General features: G+C 41.8%; 1 protein-coding gene across 1 annotated transcript in view; it reads right to left on the reverse strand.

Annotated features, from left to right (window-relative positions):
* Positions 1-6791: 6791 nt before the first annotated feature.
* Positions 6792-23767, reverse strand: part of POLQ (DNA polymerase theta) — a 52847-nt gene continuing 35871 nt past the window's right edge. The window contains exons 21-30 of the mRNA XM_059821120.1: positions 22097-22234; positions 20579-20753; positions 19951-20086; positions 17369-17487; positions 16433-16617; positions 15970-16081; positions 14253-14377; positions 12604-12757; positions 10782-10897; positions 6792-6905 (exon numbers count right to left, since the gene is read on the reverse strand). Of these exons, the coding sequence (XP_059677103.1) occupies positions 6792-6905; positions 10782-10897; positions 12604-12757; positions 14253-14377; positions 15970-16081; positions 16433-16617; positions 17369-17487; positions 19951-20086; positions 20579-20753; positions 22097-22234 (1374 nt within the window). The remainder of the gene's footprint in view (positions 6906-10781; positions 10898-12603; positions 12758-14252; positions 14378-15969; positions 16082-16432; positions 16618-17368; positions 17488-19950; positions 20087-20578; positions 20754-22096; positions 22235-23767) is intronic.

Raw genomic sequence — 23767 nt, forward strand, 5'->3', positions numbered from 1 at the left:
CAGCCCTTCTGTTTAAATGTATATTCACTCTGCCTGCGCTATGGTCTATACTCCAAAACCGCTAGTCTCTGGGCAACAAAATCATTTGAGGCAGCAGGTCCTTCAAACCCTCCAACCAACTTCACAGCCCTTACTCTTCCTGCCTTCTCTGCTTTTACAGAGAAGCCAAGCAGCCTTCATTAATACTAAGCCAAGGCCGCCCCACCAGCCTTTGTTCTGCCCCCAGCTCTACGCTTGCTTCTGCACTCAGCCAGTGCAGATGGAGGGGCCGTTACCAGTTCCAGCGCAGCACTTCTGTGCCCGCAGACTGCGGGGCCAGTTTCCACTACGAACTGGTGTAACACAGTCAGGCTTGTGTGAGCTTGTGTGAGCGGTAGCGCCTGGTGCTCAGGCTGCAGTTGGTTCACTTTGGTGACAAGGAAGCTACCCATTCTGCCCAAGTTTCTGCCTGCACCTCACGTGGCTAATATTGCAAAGATCCCCTTTACCTTGATTTCAGTGGAATTGTCTTCAGGCTGGAGGTAGAGTGGCCCGCTCACTCGTTTGAGAAGCAAATGTAAAAATTTAAAAGCAACTTTTAATTGCTAATCACTACAGCACACCGAGAGAGAAAAGTGTCTTCAACAGGTCTTTTACACCACGCCTGACTGACTTTGGCTGCCAACAGTCTCTAGGTTAACACTGGGGGGGGTGGGGAAAACCTGCCAGTAGATTTGCATTTGCATTTTTATGCAACAGAAAAATGAGAATCTAGCATCCCTCAAACTTACAATTTTTAATACTTAAACTTCTAAGCACCTTTTCTCTAGCACTTCCCATCAGGTCACAGCTCTATCTTGCTTTCCACTCTCCCATATTTTACATATTTCCAGACAGTTACAAATTACTATTTCTGTTAAGTTCACCACTTGTGACTATAATTACCCATTTTCTTGTAGTCTGTAGAGATCTAAAAAGTTGTATATGTTTGTATATAAAACATTCTATATATATAAATATATATATGTAATGTATATGTTGTATAAGTTTGTTAGTGCACACTGTTAAATGCTTTCTATCAAGATTTACCATGTATGTGAGAAAAAAAACTTCACTTAAAAACTTCAGTGAGGGAGGAGAAAAACCTCTTGCCTGGTTGATTTCTTGTGAAATGAGGGGGAGTGTGGGATTTTTGAAAGGCCTGACCCGAACCCTAAAGGTTGTTAGTGAAAGGAGTAAAGATGCAGCACTCCAAGCAACAAGCACAGCATCCGACCTGACTTGCTGTAAGAAAATCGAGGACAGTAGCTGTTGCTGGGTGTTGAAATCGTGTGCTTTCACCTTTCCCACTAAGACAGCACCACCTCAAGCAAAATCCTAAACTCAGAGGTATCATCTTCAACATCGCAACCCTCCGTTACAATAGACCAGATTGGCTGGAAATATTTGTTCCATTTAAAATGCTTTTTGTTCATTTGGATACCCTGTTCCCTCGCATTTTTCTTTCGAGGAGCTCTCTGTCACAACATGTCCAAAACCAGACACGCAGAACCTCCAACAGCACACCCCCTCCGGGGTTTTGACCAGATGTGTTTAATCTTATGCCTAGTGCTGTAGATAGACAGAGAATGCAGAGAAAATACTTTAAATTACATTATTTATATGTTTTCGGAGTTGGCAAGTCTTCAATGAAGTACAAGCTATTTTATTTAGAAAAATAAATAAAATAAAATCCATTCCTTAGAGTTTTAACTTAAGCTTTAAATCTTGAATTAAAAGACAAGGTAAAGGAATAATTGGGAATCAGGTTTTGTTTTGTATCATTACCTGTTTTCTAAATTTTTTTTACAGTTCTACAGTTCAACTATTTACATTAATTAGACATTCCCTGTATTACCAGAATATAGCTTCTTACACAAATATTTAACAGAAATACTCTATTTACTGCACATATTGTATAAAATTATCACATCTAGACATTCTCTAGAACAGTTTACAGATTCCCTTTACAGGAGCCCCTTCACACCGCAACGTGTGCGTTGTAATGCAGATATGCACACAAAAGTATTTTTTCCAGTATACAATTTTAGAAGGGAAGAAAGCATTGCAGCTTATGTAAGAGCTGTGTTCAACCTCAGGACTCCTCCATTTATAAACTGTGTGTATTGTAACAGAGACAAAAAGCCAGATTTCATTTAATTACGCTCCTTAAATACCCCAGCCCCCCATACATCACTGTCAATAACCTAAAGGTGAATTCAAGCACAGTATGTTTCAGTCTTGAATGATTTTTTGCCTTGGTATGGTCTTAGTAAGAACACACTCTCTCTCATTAAGGAACTACATGTGGCCATTTGTAGTCAACTCGTCATCTTAGGTGTATAAGCAATAGTCACGTAAATGAGTGTTTCCATTCATGTGTTTTGTTTTGTGATTAAATCAACAAATCAAACATTGTACTTTTTTTAAATAGCAACCAATATTCAGAGTCAGTGTCAAGGAAATGTGGCCAGAATATGTGTGGGGTTTGTTAACGAGGCATTACCTGTATCTCAGAAGGAAGGCTAATCTGGGGTGAGCCACGCACTCCTGCGCTAACCATGTCCTGTTTCCACAGGTATCCTAAATCAGCGTCACAAAAGGAAAACTAAGGAATCTTTAACTGAGGCTGTTTCGAGTCCCCAGTAACAACCAAAAAAAAAAAAAACAGAGGGAAAGAAAATAAAGGAAAGAATTGATATTAGTTGGTGTAGATCTCTCTTTTTTTTTTTCCAACCTCTGCCCCTAGATTCTTTATAGTATTTCAAAGATGCATGGTTTACACAAAGCCTTTGGATGGAGTTTACACTAATCCCTCGCTCAGGAATACGGAAAATGCAGCCACGGTTGTTGCCAGGGTGGGGATGGCCACCTCCCTTCCTCCAGCAGCTCACGCAGGGACAAAACCTGGACCCCAGCTAGAGCAGGGAGCTCACATGGCGCTCAATCAACGTACCAGTCCCCAGGAACCTTAGCATCATTACCCGGACTTCTCAGCCAACTGTGAGCAACCTTCACGTCACTTCCACTTCAGGTTAAACACAGTCACCTACAAGCTGAAATCTCAGAAGCAAGCTCGTTTAAGGGCATGTACCAACAACATGATTGAGTCGCTCTGCCAGGAGAGGGTCAAAAATGTCAGCCAAAGCTACGGAGCTTCCAGCTCCCCCTTTTCAGCTACGGATTTGTAGGGAAAAATAGCAGGAAAAACTCAACTCTCGTCTTGAAGAAATGCAAACAGCATGGGAGAAAAGCAAACAGACCAAACCAGATCAGATTAGGTGTGTGTCATCATTTGTCAGCTGCCTCTCTCCCACCACTGCCCAGCTGTAAGAAAGCACACAGAGCACTTTCAGTAGGCAGGGGCAGAAGGAAAGCTGCAGCAGAAAGACCAAGGCAAAACAAGCTTGTGGGGGAGGAAAGGGACCGAGGAAAAGGACCGAGTAGCTGTATCAAACATCAACAGCAGGAGTTCCTGCTACTGCATCCGGGGAAGTTCTGTCCCACACCAGTAGTAGGCTGAATCGAAATTTGAGTCATTTTGACAAGAAAGGGGATGTGAACCGAACGGACCAAGGCTGCTCGGCAGCCCAAGGGAACAGGCTCTCCCTGCGAGGAGCTGGGTCACACAGGTTCACATAATGCGAAGTCGAGGTGTTCCTGGTGACCGCAGCGATTTGTCAGGACTGGGCCCCAACCCAATTTCTCCTGGCAGACAGACACCCACCTGCTGGCACTGCAGCCAGGCAAGGGCAGCGCAGGGCACAAGGCAGGATGAGGCTGCAGTAGCAGTTCCCTGTACACTGAGTGACAAGGTTGCCATAACAAACGTAACTCCTACCCCTTCCGCAGTGTTCACGCGTCATCTTCTCGGGCTGCTGGACCACGCGCATCGCTGCACGTGCTGTGCAGCGCCAACTAACAGGAGGCAGGAGTGGACTGCGGAGAGACACACAAACCAGCTGAGGAACAGAGAGTGAACACAATCAGATGCATCCCATCCCGTCTACGAGAATACAGAGTAACCTGCACTCTGGTTATGGGGTCCCGAAGTATAAAAAAGCCCAGTTTCCAACTAGACACAGGCCTCAGCCCATCAGAGGTGGGGGGAGAGGGGCCCAGAGGCAAAAATAACTAAGTAATGCGAGCAGCCAACCTCCTCCTGCCAACTTCAGAAAATAACAGGTACCCTCTTCTGCACAGTTCTAAGCAGTGCCTCTGCTTACCTGACATAAGCCCTTGTCTGCTTCCCCTGCTTAGCCTCATTAATAGTTAAAGTCTGATCAGAATTAAAGGAATATAAATAGCAGCAATCAGGCAGCAGCTCAGAGCCAGTTCTAATATCATGACTCAAATGCCACAGCCGCCTCGCTCACAGAGCAGTGGCCACCTTTTATCTTCTCATTTGCTCCAAATTACTACTTAACTAAAATAAACTCATTGAATTTGTTTAGCAAAAGAAGTTTAGTTCTGTGTCAATCACCTTATTGATTAGCATCACCCCTGTCTAGAGAGCTTGTTGGGAAATATGCATGAGATCCATCCTTCTGAAATTCTAAAGACAGTATGCAGGAGGAAAATATCATAATGTGCCAAAACCCAAGCAACTCAAATTACAGCAGCTCTGGTGAGGCCTGAAGTACAGCACAGGTGTGTCACCGCGTGACACCAGGGGCCAGGAAATCATTAGGCCATGTGAATTGATAATGAGTCCAACCCAGCATCTTCACAGGCAGAGCACACAAATGGTCAGACACCAGGGTGCCGAGGCTCAGATCTGTTAATAACAAAAGCTTTAATAAGCTAAGAAAAGAAACAACTATCAGCCGAGTGCTGTGGCTAAAGAGCTCAGCCATCAGGTGACAGATGTGGTAGAAAACCACAGCGCAGAGCGGGCAGGAAGGAAACAAAAAGCCTCAACATAAAGTGAAATCCAAAGGAGGAAAGCAGGCCAAGTCGGTGCTGAGAAGGGCAGTCAAGGCATCCTCACCTGGGGCTTTGGCTCGATACCACGTGCCCATTTTGCTGCACAACAGGCAGGTGGTGGATCAGTCCAGGATGCGGCCTTTTGTCCGCAGGCCCCTTTAACATCTTTTAAAACTCACCATGTTCTTGAAACCTTGGTGCCAGGTGCTTCTGATGTCAGGATAATGGCCACACCAAAAGGATCCTGTTTGAAGTTAACAAGCTCAAGCATGCTATCAGGCTGTTGAAAGCCAAGTACGCATCCTCTCAGATCAGGCTATAAAGGCAACTTCAAAAGTACACTTCTTAAAAAGGATCCTGCAGAAGTTCAGAAATGAAAGAATAATTAGGGGCTTGAAAATTTCTCACAGGAGGCAAGAATGGAAAGGTGGAGATTGCTTACATTAGGGAGGAACTGCAGAAGAAAGAAGTGATAAAATAATTAGAGGCATAAAGATGACAGGAGGCACCTGTCCTCCCTTTCTTGTAACATACAAGGGCTACACCATGAAAATAACAGAATTCAAGGCCAGGCATTGTATGACGTTAACAAAACCAGCTGAACTTGTATAACCATCACAACCATGTGGAAGGGAAATGAAACCATGTGATGTGAGGTTTAGCCAGACCAGAAGGTATTGGTGACGTAAGTAATGCCAAACAGCGGCAGATTAATCCCCTGCGAGCTCCTTCCTTGCCCCCTCTTTTGAAGCATCTGATCCCATCAGCTGACCTAAGTCAGCCTCAGGACCAGCTCAGCCTGACAAGCCCAAACTACCATGAAAAAAACTTTCTGCCCGATCACAAGGATGGAGTCAAAGATGCTGTGGCAAAGCGCAGGGGAAATCTGAGCAGTTTTTAGCCAGGCTACCAACAGGCAGGGTACAAGGCTTCTCCAGCGGACGGGGTTCTGAACAAAGAACCACAGGTCACCCACCACCGTTCAGCAACACCTCTCCAACACACCAGACCTCAAACACCAGCAAGGCTGTCACTTCAGTTGGCCAGACTGACATTTTTTTTTTTTTCTTCACAAAAATACAAATTGCTGTTAAGTTTTTAATCGATAAACTGAGTTTCATTCTTTAAAAAGGAATGTTTTTGCTGTTGATTTTGTGTTAATTATAAGAGAGTCCAAACACTATCCCTCTCAAGGCCAGTTTGCAAGGTAGCAGTAGGATGAATTACAGAAGTCAGTCACCAAAATGATTTCCCAAAAGCTGGAGGCCAACCAAGCACCATTTCCACTCACTGTGAAAGCTGCACGGCTGGGCAGTGAGAAATCCGGCCAGCTGTAAAGCCGTTTCGGCACCTGAATATCATCAGCAGAATTCAGTACAAAACAATCCTAGCAGAGGCCTGTAAAATTCAACATTAAGTGCAAACACAAAGACTTTTTTTTTTTGTCCGAGACACAATTACACACAAGAACTGCCAAATTATCTTTGTGCTTGTTTTAATAAAATAATCCAGCTCATTTCATACGTAATAAATACATTAGGCTTTGCAGTTTTGTTTTAAATTACAAGATCAAGCATATTTTAACAGAATTCATTTAAATACTGTGGTTTTGCAATTAATAACACAGTTATGTCAACACGCTTCACTGCACTGTCTGACCTTTGAACGGTTGAGCTTGGTGAATTCACACCAGCTTCCACCACACATTTCAGAAGGCAGCTTGCAACGACTTCTGTAGAAACACGATACAGGAGGATCACACCGCACGTGGGCCTGTCGCAGGCCCTTGCCCTGCCCAGTCCACGCTGCCTTCCGCCTCCCTGCATGCAAGAAAGCTGCGTTTCATGTCAGAGCTCCAGGTCCTGCAGGTCTCCCCAGCTAGGTCCAACTTTCACTTTAACATTCAGTTTTACTGAGAGTTTGATGGCGTTTTCCATCTCGTACTTGACAATCTGAGCAACCTACAAGAAAATGCAAAACATCAGATGTACGCATAACTTCAGTGCTCTGTTTTTCTGTCAATAGCTGGGGTGGCCGGACACCTGGAATCCTCTTCTACGTTTACCTGCACTGACTTACCACTCACGGGAATGCAAACAAATATTTTAATCCTTATTTATGAATGGAGAAACTGTATAAAGCCAGTAACATTTTATGTAACACAGAGTTGTGACTGGTTCCACACTGTTTAAAACTACTTAGAAAAGGCAAGATTAAGTTTCCATTAAACACTCGAGAGTCCTGCAGAGTCTCCTCGTTCACCCAGCTGCATAATTCTAAGTGTTTCGTGGAGTCTGTTCTGAAAACTTCAATGTACTGAAAGCAAGACACAAACCAAATACACCAGAGGCAAAGAACGGTGCTCCTCCTCGTTGTGTCGGCACGAGAGGCACTCTGGGAAACACAAACTACAAACCTCTGGAAAAGCAGATCTAATTCAATGCAGGAGCTAGAAATACCGCCCAGGTTCCCCCTCACTATTTTGTTGAGGCAACTCCAACTTTTGCTGCCCTCCAAAAGTATTCCTAAGAAAACACTCGTTTCAGTACACAGTTAGGGGACCAGAAGATATTTTTGCCTACAACTTTTTGGACTGCAAGAGACCGGATATTTTTTTCCTGACTGTAAATACCTACCCTGGATAAAAGGACTCTCCTTCCTACCCCAAGACCCACGCAGAGTCCAGCCTGTCCTGGACTGGTTATTTGAATGAATCTTTCAGTCCACACCCATCCCACAAACCTTTCCACAGCAGAATGAAAAGAGGCTTTGAAATTATTGTGATCCGTCATCTCAGCTAGAGGCCACTGTGTCAGCATAGGAACTATTCAAGCTTCCTGACCCTTCCATGCGTTTTCGTAGTTCCCTCACAGGTACCCACAGTAGAAATTCCTCCATGGTTTTCACTGGGAAATGGAAGAGGGGATTTGAGGAGATCAGAGCACAAGAGGTTACAACAGCATTAAGAACTAGGGGGAGATTTGTCTTCCAACACGCTGCCCCCTTACATACCACATTTCAAAATGATCTTGATAACCTAGAAAAATGCTTTGAAATAGGATGTAATTCAGCACACACAAGTACAGAATAGAAAGAAGCAGGATAGAGAACTGGGATAGAAATAATCTACTGTTCAAAAATAGGATGAAAAATAACTGCCTGGGCAGGAAAAAAATGGGGTTATCAGAGATTAAAAGCTGAACAGGGCTTAAGCAAGGCACGCTGTGGTGAGAAAGAAAGCAAATGCAATTCTGGAACATAGAAAATGCTGCTTATGTGACACACGGATCAATTTTCCACCCTACTCAAACCACTGCAGTCTTGATCAAGTTTGGGGCCCAATATTTCAAAAGAAACATGAACCACACAGAGGGAGATTCTCTGAGAACACTCACAGGTCCAGCACACCCCACCAGCAAGGAACATCAGATTAGGGCTGCTGCACCTAGAACAAGGGACAGCAGCTGCAGAGGAGACACAAAAACCTGCGTGAGGTTCCTGAGGAAGCTGATGGGGTGAGACGGGACATGCGCCAATGCCCTGACCTGGGGGGCTTTGGGCTCTGAATTCCCTGTGCGTTAAGCAAACAGCACCTTTTTCAGGGTTCTCAATGGTCAGCTAAAACACACTTGGAAGAATACTGGCCATCTTAAAAACATAAATGCCGTGATGCTGGGAACAAGCAAGCAGTTTAAAAGCATCTAGCCTTTGATTCCTAATCTAGTCCATACCTTTATGTTCCTACCTGACTCCTCGTTGCCAGGGTCAGCTCAACAGATAGAAGGTCCAGCTTCCTTCTGCCATATTTGACAATATTATCACAGTCTTGCTATTGTGATAAGCTCTGAAATCTCCCTAGCTTCACCTTTACATTCTGCACAGACTAGGAAAGCCCTGATGCCCCAGGCATTTCGCACCTTTAGCACAAGAAAAAACAGGTATTACCCCAATGTGGTCTTTTAAGAGAGGTAAGCTAGCTCACTGATAGACTGCAAATGAAAACAGAATGATCACTAGCGCTGTATCTCTTACAAACCATTTGTAAGGATACTCTGACTGGAACACAAATTCCTAGATATATGGAAAGATATTTTTAGTTTTCTTTTGTGCACTTTAGCAGCTGAAAATAAGCTAGAGCCAGCATCAAGCATGTGACCAAACTAATTTGTCTTAATAAAAATTGCTGTTGCAGCCAAGAAATACATGATTTACAGTATAATAAAGCTTTAGTGCCAGCAAGATGAAAAAAACCTCACCAATACAGAAACCAAGAGATGCTCCCTTCTTTTTTACTAAAAGGTATATTGTAGTTCAAAAGGACTAATTAATTCAGGCCCTACTTTGAGTGGGAGCTTAAGAGGGAGAGACTTCAAGAGATCCTTTCCGTCCTAGATCTTTCCACTATAGGATAATTCTAATGGTGCATCTGAAAGGACAGCAGGCAATATTATCACCAAAAAAAAAAAATCCTTTCTGGCCCTAATTAATCAAAGAGGTAAGAAGTACCCTGTTGTCTCAGCTAGACAGAAATCCTTGAAAAACAAGCAAATCTGGCACATAAAAGGAAAGTCTGGGTTTAGGAAACATGTCTTGTGTACGTGCGCTGTTTTAAGTGTCTGCCCAGAAAATCTATGGACAGAAATATATCTGCAGGAAGTTAGAAAAGCTGGTAATAATTGCCCTTGAAGTTGAGGTTAATGAAAAAATATGATGCAATAAATAATAAGCAAATCCACTCACTTGGCCCCAGTTCTTCTGGGAACACTGTGACAACTTGGAGTCAGTATTTAAAGATGTAAAAGCCTATACTCAGGAGATTTCAATTTTCTACAGAAAGAAAATTAGGAGCCTTTTCATCCCTAAAACAGTCTGCCTGGATTGAAGCAGCAGATGTCTGAACAGAGCTGGCAAAACAAACAGAAGCTTGAGCTGAGATTCAAGAGAAAAATATTAAACCTTTTGTTCTTAATGAAATTTAAAAAAAAAAATATTCTCAGGCCAGTCAGTACTGCTGAAAGATCTCTCAGACTAGGAGTTACTGCTTGCCATCAGGAAACAGCCTTTTGTCATTAAAGATGTGTATGCATCAGAAGTGGGAGAAAGACATCCCCAAACTATGGAAGCACTCCCTGGGAGCCTTCCTGCGTTTGTGCTCAGGGCTTGGGAAAACACTGAGCTGCCAACATATGGCTAAAACACTTGCTACTGAAAGCTGTCGCACAGACACTGCTATGCCCAGGCACAGGAGCACCTACACGGTGGAAGAGCACACACAGACACACATATGCGCATGACAGGTACCTTAAGTCCACACAACACATTTCTTGTACCTACCATGCTGCTAACCAGCTCCGTAACACTCCTACCAGAAAGACGGGTAGGTAAGGAATGAGGAAACAAGTAGCAAAGCACAGAATCCTCCTTTCCCTACACAGAGTACAAACCACAGCTGTAACAATACATGTTCTGAGTTAGGCACCAGAAGACAGGGAGGCAAGAATAACTCCAAAGGAGGAAAGACTTCCCCCCTACACCTGTCAACAATATTAAGCTACTTCACTCATCAAGTCTTGCAGAGAAGTTGTACGAACCGCTGTTACAAGCAGCAAAGCACACGTTGGAAAAATGAACTTCAGCCATAGGGATGGCTTGAGTCGGAAAATGAAGGGATCAAGAATACAAACATCATTTTTCATCCAATTTAACATTGTTTTCATAGACCTTTTAGCACACAGAGAGAGAGGATCCAGGGAAGAAAAGCTGAGCCCCTAGAAGGAAGGCTTGTTTGAAACATCGAAATGCAGTAGATAGCTGAAAAAGCAACGGCAGAGCTGTACCTGGATGACATCGTCCTCTGCAACTTCATAGAGGAGCTCATCATGGAGTTGGAGGATAAAGAAACCTCCGCTGATGGGATGTAAAATCCCTCTGTTTCTCTTCCTCGCTAGCCTTCCTAAACAGGTGAAGAGCACAGTCCGTTAGATACCATTACGCAAAGGCATGCTTCATGCAATTAAAGAACCCTCACAAACTCCTAACGCTGAGAAAAAGAACATGAGGAACTTAAAAGTGAAAGCCCATGCCTACAGATAAAACCACAAAACGTTGCTATTCTATCAGTATTTGTACAGCTATCGAGGGAAAAATGTTAATTAAAAACATTTTAGATATAAATATTTCAGCCTTACATTATAAAGATATGAATCAGAACAGAAACAAGAGACAGTTGCGTCTCCTGAACCATCTGTTTTAAAAGTAAATTTTAAACAAAATCATGTCAAGTTTAATCATACGTTGGTTTACAACATTCTCTCTGGCAATGAATCAGGATTCTGCTTTTCTTCCAAATTCATTTTAATAGCTAGTCTAAAAAGGCAGTAAGCCTCCTCCCAAATGCAGTTATCTGAAACTGTAGCTACTACTCCTGATTAAAAAAGGAAAGAAAAAAAGAGCAGTTTTTGAATAAACAAGTAAGCAGCTGACAGAAACAGAATCCTGGTAGGCCTTGCTTGACAAAAATAAAACAGAACAAACAGTTCCATGGTAAAAGCTTTTTAAAAACAAACAAACACAACCTCCCACACATAGACTCAAAAGTTATTTATTTCTCAGGTTAGCTAACAGGAGGACTCCAGTTCACAACTACAGGAAGGGTTTCACAGCATCATCAGTTCCTCACACAAGCCTCACACTGAAGCAGCAATGTTGAAGAAGCCACATGATGCAGGATGCTTCTCTGATGGCATAGGCATTTATAACTTGCTGAAAGAGAATTCCTTCCAGTTCTTGAAACAGCTAGTGTCAGAAGAGGAAAAACCATCACAAATGCATCTACTCGCCTTCCTACACTTACGTTGGCTAAAAGTCAGCAGCTGCTGCTCCTGGAGGGGGTGGCAAGTTCTGCCAAGCACATGCCTTCTACTCATAGCAGACCTCTGAATCTTGTCTCTCTAAAATAAGACTCCCTAACATATTTTTAGAGGTTCAGCCATTAATTATTTAGTTTTCCTCCTCAGTCCTACAAATCAGACTCTTCATATTAAGACAGCTCCATGTTTCAGGTTGAAGTGTAAGAACTATAAAAAAAATATAGCACTCCATCCCTTAAGTTGTCTTTCTAAAAATATATGACTGATGAACAAAACACTGTGTACATTATGCTAAAAAATAGTCTTCATAGCACTCCTCTGGAAATGAGTACCCCAGCACAGCTTTGCTATATGCAGACAGAAGAAATTTATGCTAAGTGCTTCCTATAATACACTCGTGGAGCCTCTGTACATCAAATTCCAGTCAACAAATTCCAGACTTAATTCTAACCAAAAAATATATTTTTGGAACTAGAAGTTGTTCCACTCTATCTTTTCACTGCCTTTGAAGCCAGAGTATCTGCTCAGTTTCTCCTTCCTGCTTTGAGGTAGTTGGGGTTTCTGATCTGATCACAGGATTTGCTTTAGTTTGTGCTTTGAGCAGACATTCTCCCTCCTTCCTTATGACTTTTTTGCCCATTAAACACAGACAACTACTGCCAGGAAATAAAATGTCTCCCACCCCTAGCCCAAAAGCCCTAACTTTTTTTTGCAAGCAATTTTATTTTTTTTTCTTAAATTAGTAACACTGAAAGTTTTGCTCTAGTGTGCAAGGAAGAGGTGAGCATACCAGCCTTATCTCTCTGGAAGGAGCTCTCCAGATGTCCGTGGGACTTGATAACAGAGGAGAAAGCTTCCAGGCGTCTCTGAATGTTCACAGTGGCTGCTTTGACAATGTCTGCAGCAGATCCCTGAACAGTTGTATTCACAGCCTGTCGCTCTGCCTAAACAGAGATAGTTGTTCTGAAAACCCACGCAAAAAAATAAATCAAATCCAGCATGCCACATGTACTCCCTTAAATATAATAAATACATGGCCAAATACAGGCATAGTAAAACTTCGAGATAAAGAGTTTGTTATATCTGCCTGAAAAAAAGAGGCAGCGTAGGCTAACTTCAGACACAGAATTTCTCCAAGTGACTGAGAAGAGCAGGATTTTCACAAATGTAAAATTAATTAATATCAAGGGTAATAAACTGCAAGAGTCACAAGCCACAAAAGGGAGAAGCATATACACATAGTAACAGTTTCATGAGGAGCAGAAAAATCTCACAGTTAATCCAAGTATCATGAGACACTTCTACCTATCTTCAGAACCATCAGGAATGGATAAGCAAAGGCAAGAAGCTGGACTTCATGGACTAATAATCTGGTCTACTGCCAGAGCATTACAACTGTGCAAAAATACACCAGACAACACTATGACACAATGACTTCTTTTTTTCCACACAAGCAACCTCTCTACTACTTGTCCTCCAACAAGAAAGCTGAATTCAAAGGTTCTTCTTTCTTTGATTAGAGAAATGTGCACAAAAAGTTATGAGGAAGCTGAAATGAAAGTGAAGCTAATTAATTAACTGGTCTCTAATATGAGTTTAAAGTTGAACAGAAGGTGCATCCACAAAGCTTCATGCTGAAGTATCCTTCAGATTAAATAGTCAAATCATCTCAGAAAAAAGGTTTTTGAAAGTCTCCTTGTTTCCCTTTCAACTACTTGGAGTACAAACTCCCCCACCTCCTCCCTCTTCCACTCTAGTCTTTAATTCCACATGACCTGATCCAGCTTCCTACTGAGAAATATAATGCTTCCTCCCCACAGAAATGCACCAGCATCTCCCCAGGGAGTCAATTCACTCTTACTGAAATTGAGTCTATGACAGATGTGCCCAAAATGACCTTGAAAAAAAAAAATGCCAGCGCAAAGGTGTATATTAAGTAAATATTTATCTAATAAGTTTGAGCAATTTTCCTTTGAGGGGAAATAAGAAAAGGAACAAATACCCAAAAATGCAGGACTTAAGTGCCCTTTCTTGTTCAAGTGCTGACAGCATATAACATACAGAGACTGCTGAGTGGGAGCTACTCAGCCTGAAGAGTTAAAGCACATCACAGTGTAGAGGCTTTTTAAAATCATGTCCACTTATTTCAATAAATTACTCACTCCAGTTCCAACATGGAAGTTCTGAAGTGAAGTTAGCGCAGTGATGCCAGCTGTACACCCAGTCACAGAAGACTTACATCAAGCAGACCATGACAAAAGCTCTGTTATTCAGAGAACAACTGAGGGAATAATGAACTAAGTGAGAAGTGGAAGGTCATGACCGAGATGGCTCAAGATGGCTCATAGACCCTGTAGAACCACAGATACGAATATGCAAAGAAATCCAATACTTAAAAAAAAAAAAAAAAAAAAAAGAAAGAAACTGCACTCAACATACATGAGCTTTACTGTAGGGGTTTGGATCATTGATAGCTGGCAGGTATCTCCGTCTTCCCAGGATGGTCTGCACAAACCCATCTCTCCTGCAGCTTCTTACTGTCTCCCTCAAGAATTTCTGAATCCCTGTGAAAGGAAAGAGAAAGTTTTCCCTAATACATCTGACGTTCCATGTTGACTTCTCACTGGGGTCACTGAAAGCAGTCTGGGACACCCAAGCAGCACAAAGGTAATTCTTTAAATTTCCTAGACCCTGTCAGTGTACAAGGGCATATGATCACTCATTCAGCCTATTCGCATCTCTGCTGGGAAACCTGTTAAGCCTTCTGAAGTGGAAGAGAGTGCATAGTGTCAGGATATCTGGCTGTGCACAAGGAGGTAGGAAGTCCATTCTGCACAGTGCCCAGGCACAGAGAATCATACATGTATTATTGATAATGGAGAGGTCAGGACCTGGTCCAGCACTGGAAAGACAAGTAATAGGAAGGGAGTAAGTTGAAGGCAGAAGACAAAGCCCTTGATGCCTCAGGCTGCCTGACTTCAGATTGTGTGACTTCAGACTCTAGGATGAAAGAAACTCACCCACCCACCTGTACTTTGCAAGGGAATGAGTGAATCCACCGACAGTGTTAAAAATAAACTTAGGTCAGAGAAAGGTGAGACAGGGAAGAGTCCCTTTCACTGCAAGTTCAGGTAACCACTGCTCTGAAGTGGAAAAAGTTAACTTCAGACTGTTTCTTGCCAAGGTTTACAAAATATAAAACATAAAAGGAGCTATTCAGGATCAAGACTGACAGTCAATTCATTAGGTATGTAATTTAGCATGTCAGCCTGGCAATACATGTAAGTGAAAATTCATAAGTAGTGAAGTTACAATACAAGGTACATTGCAGAGTTTGTACGTATGCATGTGTACCAAGAGGGAGGAAGCAGGAAGTCATTTCTAATGGTCATGAAGGAGACACCATCCAGAAATTACTGGTGACTAAACAGACTCTTAATAGGACACCATTTCTCAGCATCTGTCTCCTAAAGAAACAAACCCTGAATCTTCAGATTCATTCCAGCTCATTTCCAAGTTTTATGATTAGAGCTAGCTCTCTCTCATCCCATTTGCCCTCCATTCATTTTCTGATTGCAGCTCTAGTCTTTCTATAGTTTTCCTAAAAATTAACATGCTTCTTAGAAATGCAACAATGTCTTTTTACAAAATATGGGAGAGCTGCTCTGAGCAGCTGGATAAAAATGTAAGGGTTATACGCAAAACAGTTCAAAACTCAATGAAAGCAGAAGACAAGAAAAGAAGGAAGAAATGGTTACATTTAAAAATTGTAAGCATGGTCTAAAGTGATATTGCATATCCTTTAGAGCTATGTGTTTTAATAAGGAAAAGAGTGTTCCTTATTCAGAAAGTTGGGAGCTTTAAAATTAATCCCCAGGTCTTATTAATTAATTAAAAAAACCCAACAAAATAATTAATGTAATAAGCAAACACCAAGGTCCTAAAGATGAATAAAACCAGACTGTAGCGTAAAACATTATGGAGTATCAAACGGCTGTGTTCATGCACTGGACTTTTTCAAAATGAAAAGCTTTTTCAAAAGAGACAGGAGTAGTAGAGGGCTGAGATAAATTTAGGATTTTAAGAGACATGGAGAGAAGGGATTAAAAACGACAACCACCACCACCACCCAGCTCCCAAACAGCCATATCCGAACCTGTGTATCTTGATTTGAAGGATTCAATGTAATTAGCAGCTTCATTTTCATCAATCCCCATCTGCTCGGCTAAAGATTTTGCTCCTATTCCATAGATGATTCCATAGCAAATCTGCCAGAGGACAGTGTGAAGAACCGTCAGCATATGGTAAGCCATGCAGAGAAAGCAGAGGCAAAACAAAATGTGATTCACTGGAAGACAAGTGTATGGGAACAAGGGCGAGCATTCAAGAAGAGAGAGTACCTCTGAGTCCCAGCCATTCATGCTGCTTTTCTCCACCTTCATCCCCCAAAACCCAGACAGCTCCGGTTGAAACGTATTGAGAGTGAGAGGACATACAAAGCAACTGCTGAACAATCACTGCTGAACCCAAACAGAAAACCATTGTAACTCCCTGATGTTTTGAACACTGAACCTTCCTGCCCAGAAAGCTGCTTCTGAATTTTTTTTCCTAAAAATTACCTGTTTAGCTTGTTGCCTGGTTCTATCTCCAACAGCTTCAGGATCAATCATTTTCCATTCTGCTGCAATGCTCTTAAAGACGTCAGTACCCCCATTCAAGGCTTGAATGAGTCGACAGTCACCAGACAAATGAGCAAGGATCCTCAGTTCAAGCTGAGAGTAATCAGCAGCCAAGATTAAGCCACCTGAAGTCAAGAAGATAGCAGAAATCATTATTTCATAAATTACTCCAGCAACAGTCCAACCAACATTCCAGCAAGAAGGACTGAAGCTGTCCTTGCACCTTCTGCTCTGAAAGTTTTCCACAGCCATTTCTATGCAATCTCAGTCTCCGTTTTCTTGTGAATACCTTTAGGGGTTGCTTCTGCCACTGCTGAAAGTTGGGCCAATAAACAGTAGAAATTAAATCAGGCAAATTCTTGCCTGTTTCCCCAATGCCCAGGCCTGCTAGCTTTCCATCCAGCACCTACATCTAGAATCCATCGAAAACACACAGACAAGTAACTGTCCAGGCGTCTGTGTAAAAGTCTAGCACCTGATAGGAACGATCGGCACAGAGATCAGACCAGCAGACTTGTACTGAGCCAGGGCAGGCAATGTGAGAACTGACATTTGGATGGAAATAACAATAGACAGAGTGCAATTTGTGTATTAAGAGCTGCCCAAGTATAGCTCTTTAAAAAATACGTACTCTTTAAGAGGAAATGAAGGTGTGAACACTTGAATTATAACATTTCAATACTTTCCCCAGTTGAAATGCTCTCCTTCACAGTCTTGTGAATAATTTTGAGGGCATGCTAACTACTGCATCAGTTGTCCAAGTAGGCTGCTCAGTCAGATATATACTCTCATCAATTCTTAACTCATTAGATCTAGGATTTTTTGTTAACTATATTCTTAACCACTAGCTGGCACAGAGCAGGATCTGGGCATTACCTGGGAAGGGAACAAAGGCATGCCTCATGCTAACAGAAAATGGTATTCCTCTTTCTTCGGATCTGTCTTCAGCTTGAACCTTTCCACCATTAGGCAAAATACTGGAACGCTTTCTACATCTGTGGAGACAAAGAATGACTGTTCTTCACTGATTTCTAAAACACTTAAAGATGCATAATCATTTTTGCCACAAAGAGTCAGTGAAAACAAATGAGACAGCAGCCTCTATTCCACTCTTCTGGACAACCCCCCATACTTAAATTTGACCCTGAGGGAAGTGGACAGAGGCCATATGCACACCTGAAGGGACTTATTGACTCTGCACAGATTTAGGGACAAATCTTCCTAGTACATTCAGGATTTGGCCCAGAAATTGGGTAATTCCACTCCAAAACAGGTAAGATGAAAGGCCCCAGATTTGTGATGTGTGCATTCCAGAAAGACAGCAAAGGAGTCCTACAGGAATCCTAAAAAATTCAACATCCCACCTTGAATGCCAAGTCTTCTCTCAACATCATTCTCATATGCAGAATGCCTACACCAGCCCATACCTAGTAGAGACAGAAAAGGTTTCCCCCACAACATCAGCCTTGTGACTGCGCGCACACACGCAAAATAAGCCTGTAAAAGCAGAGCAGAAGTTGCAGAAGACGTCCTCATAAAACACGGCACGTTTCCTCTCTACAGACTGAGCAAAAAATTGCCTCAAAGCAACCAGATTTTCTTTTTCCAGAAGGTCAGAAGTTTAAAGTGGCATCAGGTGCTCTGCAACCTCTCAGGGCTTGCTTAGCTCTCCTGTCCCACCAAGTCACTTGTAACTGCAGATGGAATTGTATCCATCAGTGCACCCACTGAACAGTGCACAGCTGTGACACCATCCACACTTCCTACTCCCATCAGCACCAGTCTACTAGCCAGCCCGCTGGGTTCTTCACTAGAAGTGCAGTCAAAGGCCTTTACAAGCCCTTGATGTCTGGGTCAGGGACCTGAGCAACTTCTTTATCAGTATGAAAAGGTTTCTCTGTCATCAAGGCTAGTTTCAGCAAAGTAAAGCATGGAAAAGACATCATGCTCTCTTCCCTTGTGCACTCCCTTTTCTTCTTATACCTTGTCATTTCAGGGATGGTAGGGATCAAGGAGATGAAACATAGCACAAAAATCACAGAAATAAATTTCCAAAAGAAATAAAGGTGAGAGACAACATATGGGAACTGTAGAGAATCACACTGCCCAGCAGAAGTTCACAATTCAGTTGTATGAGTAAGGGCTTTATACCGTGATCTAATTTAGCTACACTCTTTTGGTCAGAAGCTTCTTACAACAAGAGGAAGGAGTAGTAAAAATAATTACTAAGATAAAAGACAGTTTGGACCAAAGTTGGGAAGGCTTACCAAACTTAGGCTTCATGACAACTTCTTTTGTGCCAGCAGTCATTTTGTGCCTTTAAGATTGCCCATCTTCCTAACACAGTGGCTGCTTAACTAAGGAATGTAGTCTCAAAAGTCAGTCTGAGAAGCTGACGTCTCTCAAAGTTCAGCACACACTCCATTCCTTTGATGGGCTGCTTCTCTACAGGGAAGACTCTTAAGAACCCAGCCCACTCTCCAACTGTCCTGCAAAGCTGCTGCAAGCCCAAGCACTGCCAGAGCTATTTCTCAGAATGACATTTCTGCCTCTGTGGCTAGGCCTGGTTCTTCTCCTGAAGAGAGATGGACAAGATCCTGCTACTCCTGGGCTCTCTTCCCATGAGCTACTCAAGGTGAAAGGATGCTAGATACGTGGTGGTAGGAAAAGACAGCTAGAAGGGTCAAAAAACTTCTGAAAGTTCTCACATCTTGCTATGGGAAAAAAGATAATAAAAGTCACTCAGGTGACACATATGGGACAAGAACCTGAATGGAAAGAGAAACTGAAAGAACAGAAAACCACCACCAAGTATGAAGCCCCAAAGCTCACAAGCTAGCTGCTAAAAGATCCACCTTGATATTTCACTAGACTTTGAGGCAACTGTTTAGGCATTGGCATCTAACGCTGTCAAAATAGGGTGTTTGGTTAACAGATTTAGAAATCTTTTTCTGCTACCTGGTAGCTTTTGCAGGATCACTATCACAAATGAAACTATTAACAAAAAATGAAAAACATGTTCACCCATGTTCCCTTACACAGGGAGCTGCACAGCATAAAACAGATGAACTTTCTTCTACTTCTTCCACAATATCCTATCCTCTTTCAGAGCAGCTCCTTAGAAAGTCAAACCAGATCCTAACTTCAGTTTAGTTACTTTTCACACTCAGGATTTTCACCCAACAGTTGGGAGCACAATGCTAATCTCACTGTAGGGTTTCATAAAGAATTTCAAAAAGCAAGTGAATGCATGGAGCCACACGCTGTTAGTATTATTAGGTCTTTCACGTGTCACTGATTTTTAGATATTTATTCTCCTGAAACTGTAAGAGAAACACTGAGTAACAAGTCACACTAACATGACAGCAGCCAGAGGTGAACTCAGAAAAAAGAAATTTGACAACTCAACCACATTAAGGTCAGAAGAGGAGGCAGAAGCTTTGCCAAGATCCTCCTACCTGCCCCCAGAAAGAGCACGAGAATTAACATTTCCATGGGCTCGGGAGGGCGGGCTTTCTTCAACTACAGTTGGCATTTCAATCTCAAAATCTCTTGGCACGTTCTGGATATTCGGCTCTGTGAAGGTTATTCGACCTGAGAAGGAAGACAAAGCAGAACTAAGTAAGGGTCCAAAAGGAGTCTCTCTAACTTAACACAGCTGAACACACATCCGCATCTCCAAAAAGCAAGGGGCAGGAGGGCGGGACAGGACATGACCACTGAGGAAACTGAAGAAAAGGACAAATAATTTGGGTTGAATGGGCTTGAGATGGTTCCCCTGCAGCATTTCTGTATCACTAATAAGAAACTCCCAAATCCAGAACCTGTTTTGGGGCCAGGGATTTACATGCTCATATGTGCAAGAAATTAATAACACTGCTGGGTGAGCACAAAAGCTATTTTAATACATCTAGACTTTTAGGGCAGATTCATGTGAAATAGGTATTTCGCTATTTTCACTTGGTTGAAGTAGAGCACAGGCTTGATTTCCTATCTTTTCCCCAGAGAAAAGCTGCCCACACACACACAAAAAAAGAAAAAAAAAAAAATCAGTAAGAAGTGAGGATTTTGCACGCATTTCTTTACCTGTAGCTGTGTGAGTCTGTGACACTGGATATATCCTTTCCATGCCCAGTGCAGAATTCAATCGCTTTTCCCTCTGTAGTGGAAACACCACTTTAGTAATGGCATTGTTGATCCTCCTCCATTCCAGTATCAGCCCTGGCAATGGGTGAAGCATCTTTAATTTCTCCAAAACATCCTTGTGAGGAGAAAAGGGCACAACTGTAATTAACTGCCTTAAAAGCTTTATAAATAGTTTTTACAGTTCTGCAGGAAAAAGTGACTCCTTCACCCACAGTGAGCTTCCAGTGTCACTGCCTTAAAATTAAACAGATATCCCCTCCACTTATACCACCTACACCTGGGCAATCAAAGCACCATGAGACACAGCTGCAGTTTTGTTACACACAAGAAGGCAATCACTTCTCTTTGAACTTTGCATCCTCATCACCATTCTTAGTCTGCACCATAGGTCCCCTACGTTGTCTCCTCTTGCCCAGCATTAATGCTCCTCCTCCATCTTCTTGCATATTTTTCCCCCTGCTCTCTCCTATCCGTACACTAGGAACACATAAAATGAAGCCCTTGACCATGGTCCTTGAAAGACAAAGCTGATCACTAGCAATCAAATCCTTTCAGTTAAATCAGAAATACGAAGGGACTAACAAGAATTTCAAAAGACAGTGGCATGCAAACATTTCTCAAAATAACATTTTTTTGTATGCAGCAGACAGCTGCAGCCTCATCCCTCCACATCACAAAAGGAGGAAATCCTCACTTTGCTTCTTGCTCCCTGCTCTGCCACCATCACCACACTCACTTCTTCACTGCCACTTGAGTTTCGGAAATCAATACCTGCCTTCCAAGCCCTGATTACACTGAACAAGGGGAAACTAAGAAAACAACACAGATTAATGAGTCCTGAAAACAGGGAACATATATATCTGCTAATATCACTTGTCTGGCAAGAGCACCCATTAGCCTGCAGCTCCACAACACTTATCAACTGGCAAGCATGTCAATAGCCTTCACATACATAGAAGCTTTTGATACCCTAAATTTGATAAGCCATCAGATCAGCCATTCTGAAGACAAATTCTCTGAAGCACAAAATACAGATATGGTAGTACCAGACAGAGAAAATATTGTATTTAATCGTCATAGTGTTCAAGTATCTTTCAAGCTGATGTTGAAAAATTCTTCTACTATTGGCTTTACAAAATTATTGTGCTATTTTGGACTTACACATGGTTTGGGAAATCAAATTCTGCCTGATTTACTCTCATTGAAGCCTGCTATTTATAGTCATGTCCTCACTACACTCAGACTTTAGGAGAGTAGGAGGAGTTAATAACTCTGCTAACAGACAAGACAGAATCCAGTATAAATTTCCAGTGGTAACTGGAGGAGCAAAAGGCAGTTAAAATTTACTTTCATTTAAGTCAGCATACCTAACTCCAACGTATCCAAGCAGCAGATGTGTGAAGTAAGAGGGAGTTACTTTTACAGTCACTTTCAGACGAGAACCAGATTTTACTGTACCTTGGTCGTACTGAACTGCTTGCTCAACCTAACCCTGTTTCCTTTAGCAGTTGCTCTTCTGGTGTAACCCAGAGTTTTCTTGTTCCCTTGAACTTTCACATCTCCATTTTGTGGCAACTTCAGCTCCAGGAACAAAACCTGAAAAAGGCCAGCATTTCAAATCAGTTTCTGCTTGCTACCCCCAGGAGAAAACAAAAAGCAACTGAGCACTTACATAGCTTGTTCCAACAACAGATAGTACGAATGCTTCAGGTAATTAAAAAGCTGATTAAAGAACTCTGCTATCAAAGTCATTCCTCCTCATTTTAATTAACTACAAAATGCTATCTAAAATCTCATTTTCTAAACACTATAAGTTCGAGTTCAGAGGTGTTTTTAGAAAAGGTAATTAACTCCATCCAATAAGTGAGGTTACTGCTGACAGTCAACTGTAATAAAACATGATGTTAAAAATACTAAAAGTGAGAAGAACATCGGTGAAAAAAAGAAGTGTTAGCAGGGAGCAGGCTTCAGAGCAACATGAATGACATAGAAGGAGGTGGTCACAAATACCTTTTATAGAATTGCCAGAATATTAGTTTTTCTAAAAAATTGCCAAGAACTGGAAAATATGCTCACTTGTTGACAGATACAACACAGCTCTTCATTTTTCATTCTATGTTTCTATATAGCACTATACACTGCTGAACAGCTATTCTGTTTCATTTCACAGTTGGCAGAAGGGAATAGAAGCTTTTCTCTCACACATGTAGCACAAAAATTTTACTGACACAAAATTAGAAGGGTAAAGCTCTACTAACCTATACAAGAAACTTTACATGATTACTAACAAAATTTCCACATGACAAACAAGCTTCTGTGGTTCAGAGAACAGCATTTCAGAAAAAAACTTTCCTTCCCCTTTTCCACGAAACAGAGCGAAATTGGGGCCGAGCATTATTTCAGTTCTAACTCAGACTACTGTTACCGAGCAAAACTTCTGCATTTGCAACGAAGGAGGAATACTTCTGTGAAACTTCTCTTAGTGATGGCTGCTTGCAAATTTTGACTACTTCTATATATATAGCCTCTCAGCAAGAAATTAGTATATAGAGAAGAAATAAATGGGAAAAAAAGCATGCACCGCAATTATAATCTATTCCTATGATTCCATGTAAAGTACATTAAAAAATAAAAAGTTCTTCAGGAATAAAAGTATTGATAATTTACATAGAAATATGTTTCTTAGGCTTTAAAAAAAATCAGTTCTAGACAGGTTCTTAAAAACAGACAGTAGCTGATTCAAAACTTTTAAAGCAGTCTTTCCTCCTCCTTCATGCCTGTATAGGGACAAGGACAACAATGCTACTTATTGAGTACAACTATTCTTAGATTCAGACTACATGATACAACATCACATCTCATGTACAGAATACTGGTATTGCAAAAAAGCTTCTCTAGTCCCACACCATTCATCCAAAATATTCCAAAAGACATTTGATTGGCAGATCGTCTCAGGTGCCATAAGAAGCCAAGATCCTCTAAAAACAACATGCTTATTTCCACTTGTTTTTTATTTCCAACATGCTTATTTCCACTTCTACCTTCTTCATTTCTGCTGAAGTTAGCAGAAACCAGAATGATCAGTAACAAGCATGAGATGCACAGCACCTTGCAGGCAGCAAGCTCATA

The sequence above is a fragment of the Gavia stellata genome, chromosome 1, assembly GCF_030936135.1.
Source record: "Gavia stellata isolate bGavSte3 chromosome 1, bGavSte3.hap2, whole genome shotgun sequence".
NCBI classification, from domain to species: domain Eukaryota; kingdom Metazoa; phylum Chordata; class Aves; order Gaviiformes; family Gaviidae; genus Gavia; species Gavia stellata.